General features: G+C 39.6%; 1 protein-coding gene across 1 annotated transcript; it reads left to right on the top strand.

The window, feature by feature from the left end:
* Positions 1–13,183: 13,183 nt before the first annotated feature.
* LOC145941402 (uncharacterized) lies at positions 13,184–13,849 on the top strand. Its single transcript, XM_083047520.1, has one exon. The coding sequence runs from the start codon at positions 13,184–13,186 to the stop codon at positions 13,847–13,849; it is 666 nt and encodes a 221-aa protein (XP_082903646.1).
* The last annotated feature ends 6,559 nt before the right edge of the window (positions 13,850–20,408 follow it).

Raw genomic sequence — 20,408 nt, 5'->3', positions numbered from 1 at the left:
TTGAGATCCTTATCGCTTGTATTGACGGCTTTTATGTAGGCTATGCCGTTGCGGTTGGTGACGATGGCGTCTCCTAAGTAGATGTCATCGTTTACGTGGATCCGTGATATATACCCTACGCTAACGTTGGTATCGCTAACACGGAGCGGTAGTGTAGTTCGCGATCTTGCTGGGATCGTGAATGTTTGTTCGGCGTTGAAAGGGATTGAGGCCCCTTGCCAAATGATGCAGCGTTTGACGTAGTCTATTTTAGACGCGTCTTGTAAGAATTCGGAACCTAAGATTCCGTCTTGCGAGATTGGAAAATCGTCGGTGACGACGTGGAGTTTGATTTGGTGACCGAGGTATTTTATGCTAATAGTCCCGAGCGTTTTGATTTTATCGTTCGTGATTCCGCTAAGGAAGATCGTCGAACTTTTATCAATGTCGTTGTTGGGGAGTATTTGTCCTTGTTTAACAAGATTAGGCGCTGCACCTGTGTCTATCATAAAGCATGTCTCGGTCGATAATCCACCTGCGGCTATGGTGACCGCGGGCGCATGTGAAAAATCGTTCGGAGTTAACATTGCGATTCGCGTGTTTCCGAATCGTGTTCCGTGCTTATCGCTCTTATCGGGCGGTTCGTTTGAGAAGAGGCCCCTTGGTGAGGTGTACCCGACCTTCCCGCGGGGCTCGGTGCGTTTCCCGACTCATTTTTTTGCACGTTATTATTATATTCACGTTTTCTGCATTCTTCTATCTCGTGCCCGTTGTTTTTGCAATAGCGGCACCATTTATTGCGACGGTCGTTGTAACGAGTAGGCGCATTAGTGGTTGTGTTAGTATTATTGTAATTTTGGCGTCTATCGCCATATGTTGGGCGTTCGTCGGAGAATCTCACCGGATCGTTACGCGTATTGTTCGGATAGCGTTCCCGAAAATAATTTTCGTTGCGCGGAGGCGTATTAGCGTATCCTCGACGCGTATGTTCGTTTCGCGGTGGTTCGGGTTCGCGGCGGTCACGTGTTTTATATCGATCGCGGTCTATTTCTTCCCGTTTTGCGAGTTCTTTCGCTCTCGCGAACGCCTCAGACGGGACGGAGTATAATCGTCTATCCATCTGCAATCTGTACTGCAGAGGGAGTCCTTCGCAGAAGGATCGTGCCGTGAGTTCGTCGATTCTTAGGGCTGTCTCATTATCTATGCGTCCCATTGCGCGGCGTTCGGCGTCTAAAATCGCGGATCGTAGATCTTTGACGCGGCTGATGTAATCTAACATGTGCTCTTGGGGTTTTAAGTATACGATACTAAGTTCTCCCCTGTATTGATCGATCGTTTTCGCGGGCCCGAATGCGTTATTTAATAGGTCGATCAGTTGTGTGATGCTTTCGCAGGGCTCCCCCTCGACGGCGCTATAGGCACGCCCGCTAAGCTTATTAAGTAAGAGTTTGGTGAGGTTGCGTTCGGATGTCGGGGGAATTATTTCTTTCGCGCGTTGGCATGCCCGTGTAAATTGCCTTAACGGTATATTATAACCGTCGAAAGTAGGCACGGTTTCGGTCGCTTCGCGAAAGGAGACCTTGGGGGACTGGGGTCGTCCGGAAGGTAACTCGGAATGCCCGGCGGAGTCGTCGAGCGATAGTAGAGGTTGGCCCGAGAGTCTGATAGACGGACTGGGCTCTCGCCGCAGCCGATTCACCTCATTGCGTAATATTTCGATTTCCGCGAGGAGATCGTTTTTGAGGGAATTCATATCCTCAGGGATGGTGCCCTGGGGTTGGCTCTTTCCCGGATTCCTTTCCATATTTTCGCGGAGCGTTTCGATTTCGCGTTCTCGTTTATCTGCTCTTTTCCGTTGCTCTTCGAGGAGTGCGGCCTCCTCTCTTAGGCTGATTTCTTTGGTTTTCGCGAGAGCTTCCCTAGTTCTAATACGATTTTGAGCTTCGATAATTTCGACTTCCTTTTGCTTTAATTTTGCTTGTATATCCGCGAGCTGTGCTTCAGTTAATTCCTTTCCCGCGAATTCCTTTTCAACCGATTCTTCCTTATCTCCCTGTCTTCCGCGCGTCCCGACCATAGCTCGGAAATTTCAGTATCCCACCGCTGTCACCAGTTTTGTTACGTCCGGGGGTGCAGTTGCGGCGTAAATTTTACGAAATTTAAATCGCGACCTACGAACTCGAACTGCGGGGCGGACTACGTCGTATTTCGGAATTACTCCGGGGATACCCACGACGACAGGTATTTCCTTTATGGTCACGGTTGCGTTTTGGGAGAAAGGGAGCGTTTCGTATAGGTTCGATTACCGACGAATCAGTCCATGTATCCGCGGAATCGTTCGAGTGAATCGTTGACGGAGTGGAAAATAGTGATTACTGCATTACCATCCGAGTCGATACGGTAGGGTTCTTCACCACGGCGGTACAGAAGGTAAGCTCGTTGGCAATGATAACAAGGGTGGTCGATGTCACGTGTTGTCGACAGTCGGTAAAAATTGCAGACTGAGCAAACGACTCCGGTCGGTACGTCGCCGATAACGAGGAGATGCTTAGCGCAAGTTAACCACTCAGATTGCACGCCAATAGGTAAACGCATACGGCAATCCGTACAGAGAGCGGCACTTGTTTCCTTATTAATAAAACCGATTATCCGTTGGCAATACGGGAGGTTATTTAGGGTTTCTTCAATAATTTCTTCCTCGGAATCATCCTCGGGGAGGAGCAAAGTGGTGGGGATGTCCAAGTGTGACGGTATTATTGGACACATAGGAGTTAATTGTTTAAACTAATGTTAGTTAAAATAAATAGTTGCCATGAGGTCGATTTGAATGTTCTAACACGTTCACGAAGTTTCTAGATATTCTGGAAAGATTTAGAATTTTCCAAAGGGTTGACTGTAGGATACCTACTGCAGTTTTATGAGGGCCATAAACTGACCCTTGATAAAAAAAAAAAAGGTTTCGCACGATTTCTCTTTTTGGGAGATGAGAAAATTTAAGACGCGCAGAGAATATTCTGGAAACCACGTGGTAAGCTAATATTTCTAAAATTGCAAGAGAATTTATTAGTTATTATTGTTAAGTGATTCAAAAATGCGTAGACGTAGTTTCCGAAATAGATTCTTGTATTTCGCGGGTTCCTGGGCAGAAGGGAGGCTCGTGTTGTAAAGAAATATCTTGAGCACCTACCTTATTTAATTTCCAAGGGATGGACAACGACTGGATGGCGATGATCCGGGGTACCCGCGTTGTAGAGGGTGTACAGGATGCCAGACCTTTCTGCAGATACCTTGTACGGCGTGGATCGTTGTCCGGGATGTCGTTCAATGGCACCTTGGAATTCTTGATTTCGATCGCGTGCAATTGCGTAGGCCACTCCCGTAATTTAACGTCCGCGTGATTATTATTATTATTATTAATGCTAAAAGGCACGGAGTCGCCGAACAATCTATCGTATTCCGCGTCGTTATGATAGTCGATTCCAATGAAATTAGAGAGACCACGTGTTGATTCAGTGCGATGTAGTCGTGCTGTTATACGCCGTAGTTGATTCTTTCTTCCTGCACGGCGTGTTTTAGGCATTATAAAATTTAAACATTCTGAACGTCGTTTCGCTTCTGCAATAACTAACGTGCGGCGGTCCTCACTGTTCGTTGTTGCTTTCGGCGAAAGATTATGAGCGGTTCGTCCTCTCTGAATAATCACTACGAGGTTCAGGAAATATTTCTATGTTATAGAATAGTAATTTGTTAGGAATGGATTATTTGACGCGTGTTTTAGGCATTGTAAAATTTAAACGTTCTGAACGTCGTTTCGCTTCTGCAATAATTAACGTGCGGCGGTCCTCACTGTTTGTTGTTGCTTTCGGCGAGAGATTATGAGCGGTTCGTCCTCTCTGAATAATCACTACGAGGTTCAGAAAATATTTCTATGTTATAGAATAATAATTTGTTAGGAATGGATTATTCGACGTGTGCAGGCGAGAGAATTCGAGATGCGTTGTAGAAATAATATAGGCTTGGAGATACACGAGGTTGGAACTAATTTAGAATGAATTTAGAATATATATATATATAACACTTTTATTCTAGTATAACACTACGAGTAATACAAAGTATCTAAGTTAAATTTTAGAGTTAGAATCTTAGAGTTAGAGTCTTAGAATTAGAATTAGAATCTTAGAGTTAGAATTTGAATTTTAGAATTCGGAGAGAGTCTTAAAGGTGACTGCTCTGCTTGACGGCGCGATTAGAACTGAGCTCCTCTGGGCTCGCTCTGAGGTCCTTCGGTTTTCGGCAGCTCGGTTGCGGCGGCCGAGAGTGGGGGAACTCTCTAGAGTAGGGAGTTGCCGTGGTAGGGAAGTTCCCAGGTGCTGCGGAGCGCCGCGCTCAGGCACTAGGCGGAGTTAGATGTCATGGCCGGCATTGGCGCGCATTTCAAACGGTGTTATAAGAACTTAGAATTATTTTGCATAGGAGTGAAAAATTTAAGTAGCCGGACGTGACAGTCGCAAGCTCGCGCTAGCGTTTTCTTACACGTGTACGAGCGAAGAGCACCGCGGCTTATTTAGCCGATACGTTGCCGCAGGAGCGACACGAGTAAGCGTTTCCGCGGAGATGCACTCGCGCCAGGGTTTTTCTCCGAGCACCGCTACTTATGAGCTTATGTACGCGGTGCTCTCCATGCCGCTTACTCGTGACGGAAATGATAAACTCGTTTAACGTTCGAGGATCAAACTATAATTTACGTCGTAATGTTCTACGCTCGCAGTAGGCACAAGGAGGCAATATTATAGGGAGGATAAAAGAAAATGTTCTGATTGAAGATAGAAACAATTTCATTTATTATTAATTATAATTTTGTTTTTTTAGCAAATTAAGATTCGCGTTTTAGCAAAATAATACGAACAATTTCATTAAATCGAAGCGAAAGTAATTCTACAAATACAATGTCAAAGTAATTTCCTTGTATGTCACCAGTACAGCCCTCGCTCCGTAAGCAGTAGTGAAGTTGATCGAAATATTCTCGATAATAATGGGATCAGGTTTAATCTTTTGAGTCTCATTCAAGTATAGATTCATATGCTCCATATTGGCGCTAACCGACAATAAGATTGATTACATACACTGGGGTGACCCCAACGAGCTAGTGGATCGGGTACGATTGCTGGACGCTTCGCGCCGAGCTGGTCACAACGCTCACGACAATGAGATCCTGTCAATCATTGAAGAACTTCGCGAAGCAGGCATTATTATAAATTGAATGGTCTCGACAAATCTAATCAGTCGATCAGCGTCACTCGTATCGGGAAAAAAAATGGCTATCAACATATTTAAATTATTCGAACAAAGAAATGATGCAACCGGCACAAGCGGACATAAATATTATGGCAAAGCAGTATAATGACCGAAAATATTTCATTAGTTTACTTATTAGTCATAAAAAGGGCTTAGATACCATAGTGGTACACCTAAACTAATGATTAATTTTGGCTATATGGATCGAATTTTTTTCTCACCTAATGATTATTTTTGACATTCCTAATGATCATACAAGACAAAAAAATTGTTTTATGAAAATCCAGAGGGGGCACAAAAACGCCCTTATTGACCCTCCTCCTTTTTTTCGAAATCATTTTTCGCTTGCGTTCTAAATTGCGTATTAAGTTCAATGTAACTGCGAAGCCATGTGGATTGAATGAATTATAAATTGTAATATGCGATGTATCTTTGTAACGCGAAGGTCGTGACGCATGCACTGCTGCAGGTGTAGTAGTGTATTACATAACGCTTCTTATCGTAAAGCGTTGCGAGTAACTTATTTTCCCGCTTACCGGGTGGTTTATCGCGTGTTGGACAAAACGGTAGGTCAGTGTGCATGTCGTGAAGATGTCGCGGGTATTTTAAATCTACCTCGAGGATGTAGCCTGTGGGTGAATCGAGTGTGATAGATGATGTGTCGAAATGAGATATATTGTCGACCCATTGAAAATCAGCATAAGGCAATGGTTGACACATTGCCCATCCATACAAATTATTTACATCGAAATACATTAGATATGAAGATGGTTTCAATGGATCGTACGACTGCATGTACTTGTTATTAGCGTGTGCATATCTGTTTGAACATTGACTCAATCCACCGTGTATAACACGTTCGATAAACATTACCATGTCAATGTCTGTAAGTAATTCGAACGTAATTTTTGTATGCTTTAATATGGCGTCCCACGTATACCCGGGGAGAGTATAGTAATACGCGAGGTCGAGCCCATAACTCTCGGTACATTTATCCCGGAAATTTTCAAAAATGTCAGCTAATAACAAGGCGTCAGTTTTTAAATACAGATCGCTATATTCCCGCAGCGTTCGAATGGAGAACCGCTCCCATACGTTTTCGGCGTGCGCGTAATCTGGATACTGTGTCACTGGTCAAGGAACTGTAGAATGATTCGCGCGGTGGTAGACACGTATCATGCAACCTTTCAAAACAGTTGATGTACGGAAAGACATCTTTCCGTTTAAATAAATTGAAATTTTCGGTGGATAAATTTTGAAATTTTGATTTTAAATTTTTGAGTTTATCTTTACTTAGAAATGATACCAATTTGTCGTGACTAGTATTGAGAAATTTATATGAATCGATAAAACGTAATTTAATATTTCTGGATTTGTCTTCTGCAATTTGAACATTTTTTGTAAATGATATATATTTTTCTTTAGTTATTGGAAGTAATTCGATTCCCCCTTCGAACGCTGTAGCTATTTCCTTAATTATGAAATGTGAGTCGTAACCGGATAAATTGTGAAAAACTATTGAAATACAAAAAGATTCTTTATAATTTAGATTGCAATTAGAGTGCGCGGGACATCTGTATCGTCCAGTCAGATGGCAATGATCGCGTACGCATGTATCGTCTTGTACAAATGGTTTTTCACATATATGACAATGCGTTGCACTGTGAAATTTTTTCCACTCGTCCGATGTTAAATTTACCGTGGGAACATTTGTCGTTAAAATGGTCTTTATACGTAACGCTAAATTTTTAAGTTCTTTGGCGAACCATGAAACGCAATCGACGCTACGGCGAGAATTATACGCGGATAACGAGTTGTCGTACGAACAATGTATATAATAAGCGATGCTGAATACCTTGTGATGTTGATAATTTGTCACTTCTTCAGTCTTTGCCAAAACGCATTCCAAGTCGGCGTACACTACAAACGGAAGTCGCTCCTTTCTGTTGTAGTTGTCAAACGATAACCACTTGTCTTTATCGCTTGGTATCCGGATAGCGCAGTTGTTTATCTTTTCGCAGTCTACTGTATGTGATTGCAACTTGTCCTCCGATCTGAAATAGTGCAAACATCTGTAAAAAAAAAAATTACAATTTTATTTATGAATATTTTTAATATATAATTTGCAATAAATATACACACCGATCGCTGATATATTTCTTCTTGTGATCATTTTTGCTCAATTGTGTGTTCACCAGGCGGGATAGATTCTTGATCCACGCGAAATGTCCTACGCTGTTGCTGTCTTGCACATACAGCAAGTTTACATGCTTGTATTTCTTTTGCTCCGAAAGACGTATCGGGACGATGTCGTTCTCAATACTATATACATTGATGGAGATTTTATTTGCTAGTTCATACTTTTTAGTTTGATTTATGGTCACTGGAAACTCAATGTCTTGGAGATTTAGCACTGTTGTGTAATGAGGATATGAAGATTCCCGTGTCACATTTCTTTCGGCGGGGTACAGAGCAGCCACCACTGACCACGCGAAACATGCATTGTCTTTAGACTGCAGGTTCACCACTGTTCTCTTCGTCATAATTTCTCGCGGTAAGTTTAGATAACATCCCGCGCGCATTGAATTATACTTGTTTATATTTATAGTCAAGTTAATTATATGTGACAACGCCCAACCACTATCGCGTTCTTGAAACTCTTCTAGCGATGCTAGCGTGGGTTCGATAACACGGCGCTTGTACCACTCATGTAAATCGGAAGTGCGAAAGAGTTCATAGTTTTTTGTATTGACACTTTTGTTGGCGCGTTTATCACAGGACACAAACACGCCATTAAACACGGTGTTCACTATTACATTAATGTGTTTTTGCATCACTTTCTGCACGTGCTCGATCACAATGTCTTTGGCATCCTCGAGAAATTGACGAGGTTCGATGTAATTATTGTTTAATACCGCACCGGTTAAGATGCGGCTCTCGAACGTCGTATCAATCTCTCGCCAAATGAGTCTTTCCGCGTTATTGTCGCCACTGTATTCATCACCACTGGATACAAACTATCTCTGCAATCGAGTTTTTGCACCCTCGAGTTGCGCGATTCTAGCAACCAAAGATTGTCTATATCCAATCGAGAGTCGCGAACGCTTGACACGGCTTCGTTCTTCAAGCTGTTTGATCAATTCCTCACAGCGCAACGCCCATTCAAAATACTCGCCCAAGGTGGCGACTTGATGGGACCGCTCCAACAGGTCGCGTTCGTTCTGCTCGATGTTTTCCATTTTTTTTTCTCACTACTATGCCACTAACACTTCTAATACAAGAAAGTAACCACTAAACTTTTTTCATCGCTGCATCTATGTGCTTTCAAATCGTACTATGGTTTGACGCGCTCTCATCCTCCTAATATATTTCATCTAATTCTGTTTCCTTTTCTAACATTTGGCGTATCTCAAAAGATAGTTTCCCGAGATATCGGTTTTATGGATAGAGGAGTAAGGACATAAGCTGCCGAATGTTGGTGCCGATACGTCGCAATTATTCCTTAAAAAATATTAAGGAAGATTTTTCGCTCTCGTTTACGACCGATTTTCCGCGAGGGTACAAAGCTGCTGAATGTCAACGCTTTTACATTTGCACCTATATAAATAATGTTTCGACGTGTTCATCGCAGCGCCCTAAAATCTTCATTCCTTTCCATAATATTCTAATGATTTTATGGACATTTAATGGATATTTTACTCATAAAATGAAAAAAAAAACATAGTTTTAATGGATTCTAGAGCGCTCCAGTTACAAGCAGCCGAACGTTGGCGCCGATACGTTGCATTCTTCCTTAAAAAATATTAAGGAAGATGTTTCGCTTCCGTTTTATGGGACATTTTCCGCGAGGGTACAAAGCTGCCGAACTTCAACGCAAATAGGTAGAGGCCTATTAAATCACGTTTCAACATGTTCATCGCAGCGTCGGCCCTAAAATCATCATTCCTTCCATAATATCCCAATGATTTTATGGACATAAAATGAAAAAAAAACAGTTTTAATGGACTCTAGAACGCTCCGTTGACAAGTTTGAGCTGCCGGACATCGGCGCTTCCGTAATAAAATTATATTAACGAGGGTACAAAATTGTCGATCATCGGTGCTTGTTCTATACCTTTTTGGGAAAATGTCTAAGATCCTTCATAAAAAAGTCGTAAAGATACCATCTACAAATATTGAACTCAGAAAACTCCCCCTCCTTTGCCGAAACATCCCCTCCAACCCGCGTGACGTCAGCCCCCGCGCCAACGAGATCCCCGCGCCCCGCAACCCCGTCGGAGGACCTGAATTAGAATTGGCCTAGTATATCTGCTGCTGTCGTGCACGTAAAGTAGGTTGACATGCTTGTCTTTTTTTTCTCCTAAAGACGTATCGAGACAATGTTCTTTTCTTCGATACTGTACACATTTATTGAAATGTTGTTGGATAGTTCAAACTTTTTAATTTGATTCACAGTCACTGGAAACTCAATGTCCTGGAAATTTAGCACTTCCATGTAATGAGGATATGAAGATTCCCGTTCCACTTTTCTATCATCAGGATATAGAGCAGCGACAACTGCCCATGCAAAACATGCATTGTCTTTTGATTGCACATTCACCACTGCTCTTTTCGTCATTATTTCTCGCCGCAATTTAATGTGACATCCCGCGCGCATTGGATTACACTTGTTTATATTTTCAATTAAATTGATTATTCGCGACAACGCCCAACCACTGTCACATTCCTGAAATTCTTCTAGCGATTCTAGCGTGGGCTCGATAACGCGGTGATAGTACCATTAGCGTAAATCGGAGGTGCGAAAGAGTACATAGTTTTTCGTATTGATAGTTTTATTGGCGTGCTTATCGCCCGACACGAACTCGCCATTAAACATATTGTTCACTTTCACACTAGTGTGTTTTTGCAACACTTTTTGCACGTGTTCGATCACAATGTCTTTGGCATCTTCGAGAAATTGACGAGGTTCGATGTGGTTGCTGTTGATCACCGCACCAGTCAAGATGCGGCTCTCGAACGCCGTGTCAATCTCTCGCCATATGAGTCTATCTTCTCGCGCACTGTTTCCGGTACCTGCGTGTATGAAACGGTTGCGTACCGAATTCTTCAACCCTTCGAGGCGCGCGATTTGGGAGACAAGCGATTGTCGAACTCCGATCGGTAATCGTGTACGTTTTATTCGACTTTGTTCTTCCAGTGATTCGATGTATTCGTCACATTGCTGCTCCTAAACAATATATTCTTCCACCGAATTCACCCTTGTGGCTTGTTCCAACAAACTTGCTTCCAATTGTGCCATATTTCTTTACTCGAGATGCTCTTGCTGAACCTCTGACAATGATACTAACATAGTATGCCTCTTTACCATCCTTTTTATTTGATCGTAGAGATCATTGGCACTCGAGTATGTTGCACTTTGTGATTTTGTTACGTACGAATGATGCATTGTCACGTCCGGCTACTTAAATTTTTTCACTCTTATGCAAAATAATTCTAAGTTCTTATAACACCGTTCGAAATGCGCGCCAATGCCGGCCATGACATCTAACTCCGCCTAGTGCCTGAGCGCGGCGCTCCGCAGCACCTGGGAACTTCCCTACCACGGCAACTCCCTACTCTAGAGAGTTCCCCCACTCTCGGCCGCCGCAACCGAGCTGCCGAAAACCGAAGGACCTCAGAGCGAGCCCAGAGGAGCTTAGTTCTAATCGCGCCGTCAAGCAGAGCAGTCACCTTTAAGACTCTCTCCGAATTCTAAAATTCAAATTCTAACTCTAAGATTCTAATTCTAATTCTAAGACTCTAATTCTAACTTTAACTCTAAGATTCTAACTCTAAAATTTAACTTAGATACTTTGTATTACTCGTAGTGTTATACTAGAATAAAAGTGTTATATATATATATATTCTAAATTCATTCTAAATTAGTTCCAACCTCGTGTATCTCCAAGCCTATATTATTTCTAAAACGCATCTCGAATTCTCTCACCTGCACATGCCGAATAATCCATTCCTAACAAATTATTATTCTATAACATAGAAATATTTTCTGAACCTCGTAGTGATTATTCAGAGAGGACGAACCGCTCATAATCTCTCGCCGAAAGCAACAACAAACAGTGAGGACCGCCGCACGTTAATTATTGCAGAAGCGAAACGACGTTCAGAACGTTTAAATTTTACAATGCCTAAAACACGCGTCAAGTAATCCATTCCTAACAAATTACTATTCTATAACATAGAAATATTTCCTGAACCTCGTAGTGATTATTCAGAGAGGACGAACCGCTCATAATCTCTCGCCGAAAGCAACAACGAACAGTGAGGACCGCCGCACGTTAGTTATTGCAGAAGCGAAACGACGTTCAGAATGTTTAAATTTTATAATGCCTAAAACACGCCGTGCAGGAAGAAAGAATCAACTACGGCGTATAACAGCACGACTACATCGCACTGAATCAACACGTCGTCTCTCTAATTTCATTGGAATCGACTATCATAACGACGCGGAATACGATAGATTGTTCGGCGACTCCGTGCCTTTTAGCATTAATAATAATAATAATAATCACGCGGACGTTAAATTACGGGAGTGGCCTACGCAATTGCACGCGATCGAAATCAAGAATTCCAAGGTGCCATTGAACGACATCCCGGACAACGATCCACGCCGTACAAGGTATCTGCAGAAAGGTCTGGCATCCTGTACACCCTCTACAACGCGGGTACCCCGGATCATCGCCATCCAGTCGTTGTCCATTCCTTGGAAATTAAATAAGGTAGGTGCTCAAGATATTTCTTTACAACACGAGCCTCCCTTCTGCCCGGGAACCCGCGAAATACAAGAATCCATTTCGGAAGCTACGTCTACGCATTTTTGAATCACTTAACAATAATAACTAATAAATTCTCTTGCAATTTTAGAAATATTAGCTTACCACGTGGTTTCCAGAATATTCTCTGCGCGTCTTAAATTTTCTCATCTCCCAAAAAGAGAAATCGTGCGAAACCTTTTTTTTTATCAAGGGTCAGTTTATGGCCCTCATAAAACTGCAGTAGGTATCCTACAGTCAACCCTTTGGAAAATTCTAAATCTTTCCAGAATATCTAGAAACTTCGTGAACGTGTTAGAACATTCAAATCGACCTCATGGCAATTATTTATTTTAACTAACATTAGTTTAAACAATCAACTCCTATGTGTCCAATAATACCGTCACACTTGGACATCCCCACCACTTTGCTCCTCCCCGAGGATGATTCCGAGGAAGAAACTATTGAAGAAACCCTAAATAACCTCCCGTATTGCCAACGGATAATCGGTTTTATTAATAAGGAAACAAGTGCCGCTCTCTGTACGGATTGCCGTATGCGTTTACCTATTGGCGTGCAATCTGAGTGGTTAACTTGCGCTAAGCATCTCCTCGTTATCGGCGACGTACCGACCGGAGTCGTTTGCTCAGTCTGCAATTTTTACCGACTGTCGAAAACACGTGACATCGACCACCCTTGTTATCATTGCCAACGAGCTTACCTTCTGTACCGCCGTGGTGAAGAACCCTACCGTATCGACTCGGATGGTAATACAATAATCACTATTTTCCACTCCGTCAACGATTCACTCGAACGATTCCGCGGATACATGGACTGATTCGTCAGTAATCGAATCTATACGAAACGCTCCCTTTCTCCCAAAACGCAACCGTGACCATAAAGGAAATACCTGTCGTCGTGGGTATCCCCGGAGTAATTCCGAAATACGACGTAGTCCGCCCCGCAGTTCGAGTTCGTAGGTCGCGATTTAAATTTCGTAAAATTTACGCCGCAACTGCACCCCCGGACGTAACATCAAACAGCATATCCTCCGGTGCGTGACCTGCGTGCGATGGCGAGCTACGATTCCACAGCAACTCATGGGCAATTTACCTCCTGAGCGGGTAACGCCATCAAGATCCTTTCTTCATACTGGTGTGGATTACGCCAGACCTATCTGGATGCGAACTTCGAAGGGGCGAGGCAATCGAGCACACAAAGCCTTTATCGTTGTTTTCGTCTGCCTGTCGACAAGGGCTATACATTTAGAAGTAGTTTCAGACTACACATCCGAAGCGTTCCTGGCAGCATTGCGGAGATTTACAGCTCGTCGTGGAATATGCAGTACCCTTCATAGTGACTGCGGTACCAATTTCGCGGGAGCGGACGCTCAACTTCGGGCTCTCTTCACATCCAACAGTAAAACACTTCAGGCGATCATCAGACAGTTAGCTACTGAACAAATACAATGGCGATTTAATCCACCATCAGCACCTCATTTTGGCGGTATTTGGGAAGCTGCCGTAAAATCGCTCAAACACCATTTACGACGAGTGGTGGGCGAAACCACATTAACGTACGAGGAGATAAGCACGTTTCTCACTCAGGTCGAAGCTTGCCTGAATTCCAGACCACTTCAGGCTCTTTCCGATGATCCGGAAGACTTCGCTGCTCTCACTCCAGGATATTTTTTAATAGGATCAGCCCTAACTGCAATACCTGAGCCGTCACTGTTAGAGCAACCGACAAACCGACTGTCACGATGACAGCTCCTTCAGAAAATGCGGGACCACTTCTGGGAGCGCTGGTCTCGTGAATATCTGCATTCTTTGATTCATCGTCCGAAGTGGTGGAATAAGGAATCAGGTTTCGACGTCGGCCGACTGTGTCTCATCCGCAGTGAGATAACTTCACCGACGATATGGCCCTTAGCGCGGATCGTCCGTGTTCATCCTGGTCAAGATGGTCAAATACGTGTTGTCACCGTCCGTACGGCTACTTCAGAATTTACTAGGCCAATTGTGAAACTTATTCTTCTCCCGATCGCTGATTCAGAAGCAGATGATTCACCAAGAGCGTAAGCGCGTGAACAGTGATCTTTTCAAAGAAATGTAATTTTATTCCTTTTCTCTGCGAGAATTTTCTGAAATTTTCTTTACTGAAATAATTTTCATAATATTAATAACATTACAAGTTATGTTTTACACCGTATTCTAAAAATATTAATTCTTACCTTTTCCTCTTCTGTTCTCAAGTATTTGTATTTAGCTACACAATATGTTAATAAGTAGATTATTCTATTGTATTTTGTTATTGATTATCACTTGTGATTGCGATAGATTAAGACGGGCGGCCTAATACTTAAGCCAAGCTTATTCATAGTCCTTGAACACATTTTGCATAGTCTTACTATTTAACACTCGCGATCACAAAACTTGCTGATCAGCCACATACATTGATTCATCACGTGCTAATGAAACACCTGTAACTGTACACAGCCTAATATAAAATTTCGCCGAGTGCTTTAGGCGAGGCGGGCGGAATGTTCAGAATTGAATATAGCGCGATACGTTTGCCGCATATCAATGAAGTTAGCGCAGCTCATAATTGCCATGTATTATCACGGCGAGCGCAGCTCGGAATGCACTGAATTCGGTTGCTATAAACAATATCTTTTATTTTCGAAGAGTGTGGGTCTTTTGATCGAATTTCCTTCCGACGTGCTTCGTCTATTATTTAATCGCGAGAGTTATTCGTTGTAAATATTTATAGTTTAATTACATTTGTAATAAACTGATAAATGTGTTGTGAAATATACTTTATTTCGTATCTACATTGAATTATCGAATTCTTTTCATCGCGCATCACGTTAATATTATTCGCCGCGTATCGCGTCCGCGAATAAATATTACTTCCGAATAAATGTATATATATTATATACGAGGGGTTACCCAAAAGAAACCGAACTTATTTTTTTTTAATTTATTTATTTAATTTTTAAACAAAAAACCTTCAATCCCCTTCGAAGTACTCTCCACTGGCACTAATACACTTGTCTAATCTTTTATTCCATTGTTCAAAACATTTTTTAAATTCGTCTTCTGTGATGCCCGACAGCTCCTCCGTCGTTTTTTTCTTCACCTCAGCAACGTGGGCAAAACGCTTTCCTTTCATGTCCCTTTTCATTCGGGGAAATAAAAAAAGTCGCAGGGGGCAAGGTCGGGTGAATAGGGGGGATGGGACACAGGGGTCATGCCATTTTTGGTCAAAAATTGCCCCAAAAAAGCTCGTCAAGTGAAATCAAACGTCAAAACAATGCTGATTTGTTTTTTTGATGTGAGAGGAGTCGTCCATTCTGAGTTTGTTCTACAGGGTCAGACAGTTAACCAGGCTTTCTACCTGGAAGTTTTGAAAAGATTGCGCAACAGTTTGCGGCGGAAGAGGCCTGATTTGCGGCAGTCGGGCGACTGGTTTTTCCACCACGATAACGCCCCTGCTCACACAGCCCTGTCTGTGCGCCAATTTTTGACCAAAAATGGCTCCTGTGTCCCATCCCCCCTATTCACCCGACCTTGCCCCCTGCGACTTTTTTTATTTCCCCAAATGAAAAGGAACATGAAAGGAAAGCGTTTTGCCCACGTTGCTGAGGTGAAGAAAAAAACGACGGAGGAGCTGTCGGGCATCACAGAAGACGAATTTAAAAAATGTTTTAAACAATGGAATAAAAGATTAGACAAGTGTATTAGTGCCAGTGGAGAGTACTTCGAAGGGGATTGAAGGTTTTTTGTTTAAAAATTAAATAAATAAATTTAAAAAAAATAAGTTCGGTTTCTTTTGGGTACCCCCTCGTATATATATATATATATATATATACACACATATGTATATATATATATATACATATATATACACATATTGGTATTTTAGAATATTTTTGGGCATTTTTTAATTAATAAATTAATTATGAGTTAGAGAGAGCAAGGAGCCATAGCAAGATTTTTGTGCTACAATTAATACGTTTATTCTCGTGCTATAACAGACGTCTCGGTTTTCTTTAGACCACCTTTAGTGTTATAAAAATTCAATAATAGTACTCATATCCGTGTCTATATTATTATAGTAGGAAAAAACATTCTTACAATCTACATTCTTCGTGAATATTCTGCGTTGACTTTTAAAATTTGCGACAATCTATAATTCTGCGTTGACTTTTGTGGCAATCCATATTATGCGTTGTAATTAAGACAATTTTAATATTCATTGAATTTTTATAACACTGAAGATGGTCTAAAGTAGACTGATACTTCTGTTATACCACGAGAATAAACGTATTAATTGTAGCACAAAAATCTTGCTATGGCTCCTTGTTTTCTCTCTCACAATTAATTTATTAATTTTTAAGCCTTATAATATTAAATAATTTATTATCTTTATAATTTTACAGCTGTTCCATCAAATTTGGCAACTAACAATTTAAAAGACATAAAAAAAAATAGGACAAATGTCCATACCAGCGCTATTAAAGGCAACACGAACTCCAAGAAAGAGGAAAATTGAGGATCAGGAAGAAAAGAAAATTGAGGATAAGAAAGAAAAGAAAAACTAAATTGCAAATTATATATTAAAATAATTTTAATTAAGTTTAATTAAGTTTAATTTAATTAAATTAAATAATTAAAATGTTTGATAATTAAAAACTTTTTATCATTAATTTAAAATGAATAAGAAATGAGAACAAATAATATATCAAATCAATGTTATTAGTATTAAATAAATGATTTATTAAGGAGTATTGAAATAGATTTTTATTTGAATTTAATAATTTTTGTTCAGTGTAGTTGTTGATGCAACACACTGTTGCATTCTGTGTTTAATAAAAGAAATAAATAAGAAATAAGAATATATATAAGTATATATAAAAAATAAATTTAATTACAGAAAATTAATTTTTAAAATCAGAGAAAATGTAAGTAATATTTTTGCAAATAGATTAGTTTCTAATATTTCAAAATATATACACATATGTCTAAAAAAGTTGGTGACAGAAGTAACGCTGTGTACATTTAATACATTTATTAATTTAATTTAAAAGACTTCTTATTTATACGATTTTAGACTTTTTATGCGAACTGTCAATTTGCAAATAACCACAAATTAACACAAGTGACAGCTGCTCATGACATGAACTGAGCGCATCGAAAGAACCAATCGGCATCGCGGAAAAACGGCAACAATTCAAGCGTCACATGCCTTTTTTCATATAGGATACTAGCACGCAGCGCGCGCCTTCTTCGATCATTACTCAAATTTCAATAATAAACTTATTTTTTAATAATCAAAAATGGACAAAAAGGCTCGTATAATGCAAAGCAAATAATCGAATAAAAGGCCAACTTACAAGCTAAAGAATAAAGTTGTAATGTCAAAATTAGTTTATTATATAGAACTTAAATTCCTAACATAAACAATGATATAAACGTTTCGACTTACTTACAATTAGTCTTCCTCAGTACAATGATCAAATTAAATTAAAAAACGCATAGTTTCGATAAAAATTGTTAAAATTACATTAAAAGTAACGATCGAGGCGAGTAAAGTATCTAATAATTAAGTTTTACATTGATATGATTGATAAGAAACCACAGCAAGAATAAAATAAAGGCAAAATAGCCATCGTAATAATTATGGAACGTGTATGTTGGTAATGCGAAAGATGTAAACCCATTCTTCGTTGGAAGGCGAGAAAAGATTTGTCCAAATTTCATGTTAATTTAAATGTAGTTGTCCGTAGAGATCAAATTAAAATGCGAGTTCCATAATAATCAAATAGCCGGTATTTAATATGTCAAATAGTCCCGCCGGTAGTTTCTTATTTACAGTGTCGTATTTACAGTATTCGAGCCGTACGCGGATGTCGATCCGTCGATTCCAACGAAAATTAATTTTTCGTTGGAATTAACTAATTGTGCACGGGGCACTACATTTCTTTAGGGGAGACAGAAGGGATCTTTGGAATTAAAAATCTCGAATTGAGATTGTTCCGTAATAAAGTCTTGGTGGTATACCAAGCAAAATGTGTGCCCCGTGCACAATTAGTTAATTCCAACGAAAAATTAATTTTCGCTGGAATCGACGCACCGACATCCGCGTACGGCTCGAATAGCCTATCTATTACCGATTTATCATTAATTTTAACTATATTTAAAGTTTTTTTTAAATAAATATTTAAAGTAAGTATTTAAAGCAAATGTACAATATAAAAAAATATATAAATATAATTTTAATAACTTGTTTAATTTTTATTTTAAATGCAATTAAAATGGTATAAAAAAATCATTATTAATTTTTAATTAAATCAAACTTGTAAAACAAAAATTTTTTCCAGTTTTATTAATTTTTTCACCTTTTGTTATCATTATAACAAAATTATATATTACTCATTTGTTTGTTGTTTTATTAATCAAGTATTTCTTTATAAACGTAGTTTTTTATTTTTTTAGATAGATTATTATCATCCCGTAAATAAACTTTCAATGAATCCCAAGAACGAACTCGTGAAAATGCAACATACAGTTGTCCATGCTGAAAATAACTTTTCGAACATCTATTATAATTTTGTCGAAAGTTTGGCCTTGTGATTTATTTATTGTCATAACAAATGCCAATTTTACTGGAAATTGTTTTCTTTTGAAAGTGAACGGATATACATTTTCACAATATAAAGTAATACGATTAAGAAAATCTATTTCTCCAATCTTATTACCTGTTAAAATTTCACAGCGTAATAAATGATTATTTAAATCTAAAATTAATAATCTGGTACCATTGCGTAAACCTTCGCTGATACTAAGATTTCTAATAAGCATGACAATAGTGTATTTTCTTAAGCGTAATTCAAAAGGTGGAAGACACGTTGGGTTTAATGAATTGAGATATTCTATCGAAATTGTTTTATATATATCTTGATTATCTCCTGTTGTTTCAAAAGAATCTATACTTGTATAAACTCTCTCTGTCACTTCATCCAACAAATTTACTACTTTTTCATTTATTTCATTAACATCGACATTTCTTGCAGATAATATAACGTAATTAGCCATAGTTTTATATTGTTTACGTTTTATAATGTCTCCATACATATCTTTAACCATATCCGAATTTGCGTTTGCTATACATTTTTCTGGAATATGAATATTATCTGAATGATCATTTAAAGAACCATTACTTAAATTTAGTAAAAATTGTGCAAATTCTTTTTCCTGTGGTAAAGTTCTCATATTTTGGGTCAATGAAAATATTTTAAATTGCTTCCATAGAATACTAAATTTTATCGATAAATTTATAATTTCACAACGCGTAGCTCTTTCTTTTACAGGTAATAATTGTCTAAAATCTCCACCAAGAAGAACGATTTTACCACCAAAATATAAATCATTTTGCATTATATTGTTACGTCCTGTGGACTCCACGATTCTTTTCTTTCGGAGAATGCAAGGCGATATTCGAAATATTGCAGCTACACTAATAAACTGTGATCTGATAAGCGAGGAAAACATACGCAGAGATAGTTTAATAATAATAGTAAAGAATCGTTACGTCCTGTGGACTCCACGATTCTTTTCTTTCGGAGAACGCAAAGCGATATTTTAAATATCGCAGACGCACAGATAAACCGACAATCTGACAGGCGAGACAAACATATTCCGAGACAGTTCCATCGTAAAAGTAAAGAGTAAATACAGAACTTGAGAAGCAAACAGATCAACTCATAAAATTCAAACTATAACTTATTATATTCTAAGAAGTTAAACTATAGTCGACAGTTCACTAAACGAAACCAACACTCGGAAACTAATAAAAATTTAGAAGAAAGACTAACAACGATAATCAAACCTAATCAATTCTCACCTGACAGATCGTCGTTACGCGATATCTGCCTGAGATAAATTCGAGAGGGTAATAAAAATATCAACCTCACTTGACTACAACAAATTCTCCATTGGTCGAAACCTAGAGCCCTAAACAAAAGCCTTAACCAATCGTAGTAATTGTAAAATTAAAAGAGACGCCTCCGGGACCCAAAGGGCGTCATTGAAAAATTTCCTATTCGTCAGGAAATGTCAATAAACCAATGGAGAGGAGGAGCAAAGGTTTATATACCCGCGACATCCCTCGGGAGAGTAGATTTTATTTCGGACTCTTGAGCATAATTTTCCGCACACGACTTATCCGGCCTCATACTTAGATCTTTTTGGCCTTTTCGAACACTATCATTTCAAATTCGGCCTCACTCGAACTCAAGTTTCGACGCTCGTTTTGTGTGTG

Source organism: Prenolepis imparis, unplaced genomic scaffold (assembly GCF_030444845.1).
Source record: "Prenolepis imparis isolate NDT839.2.m4 unplaced genomic scaffold, iyPreImpa1.0 SCAF_10, whole genome shotgun sequence".
Classification (NCBI taxonomy): Eukaryota; Metazoa; Arthropoda; class Insecta; order Hymenoptera; family Formicidae; genus Prenolepis; species Prenolepis imparis.
Note: the sequence above shows the minus strand (reverse complement) of the source record. Positions and strands in the feature narration are given on the sequence as shown.

Excerpts from the sequence above, each read along its gene's own strand:
- LOC145941402 (XM_083047520.1), top strand. The coding sequence starts at position 13,184 with ATGGGCAATTTACCTCCTGAGCGGGTAACGCCATCAAGATCCTTTCTT.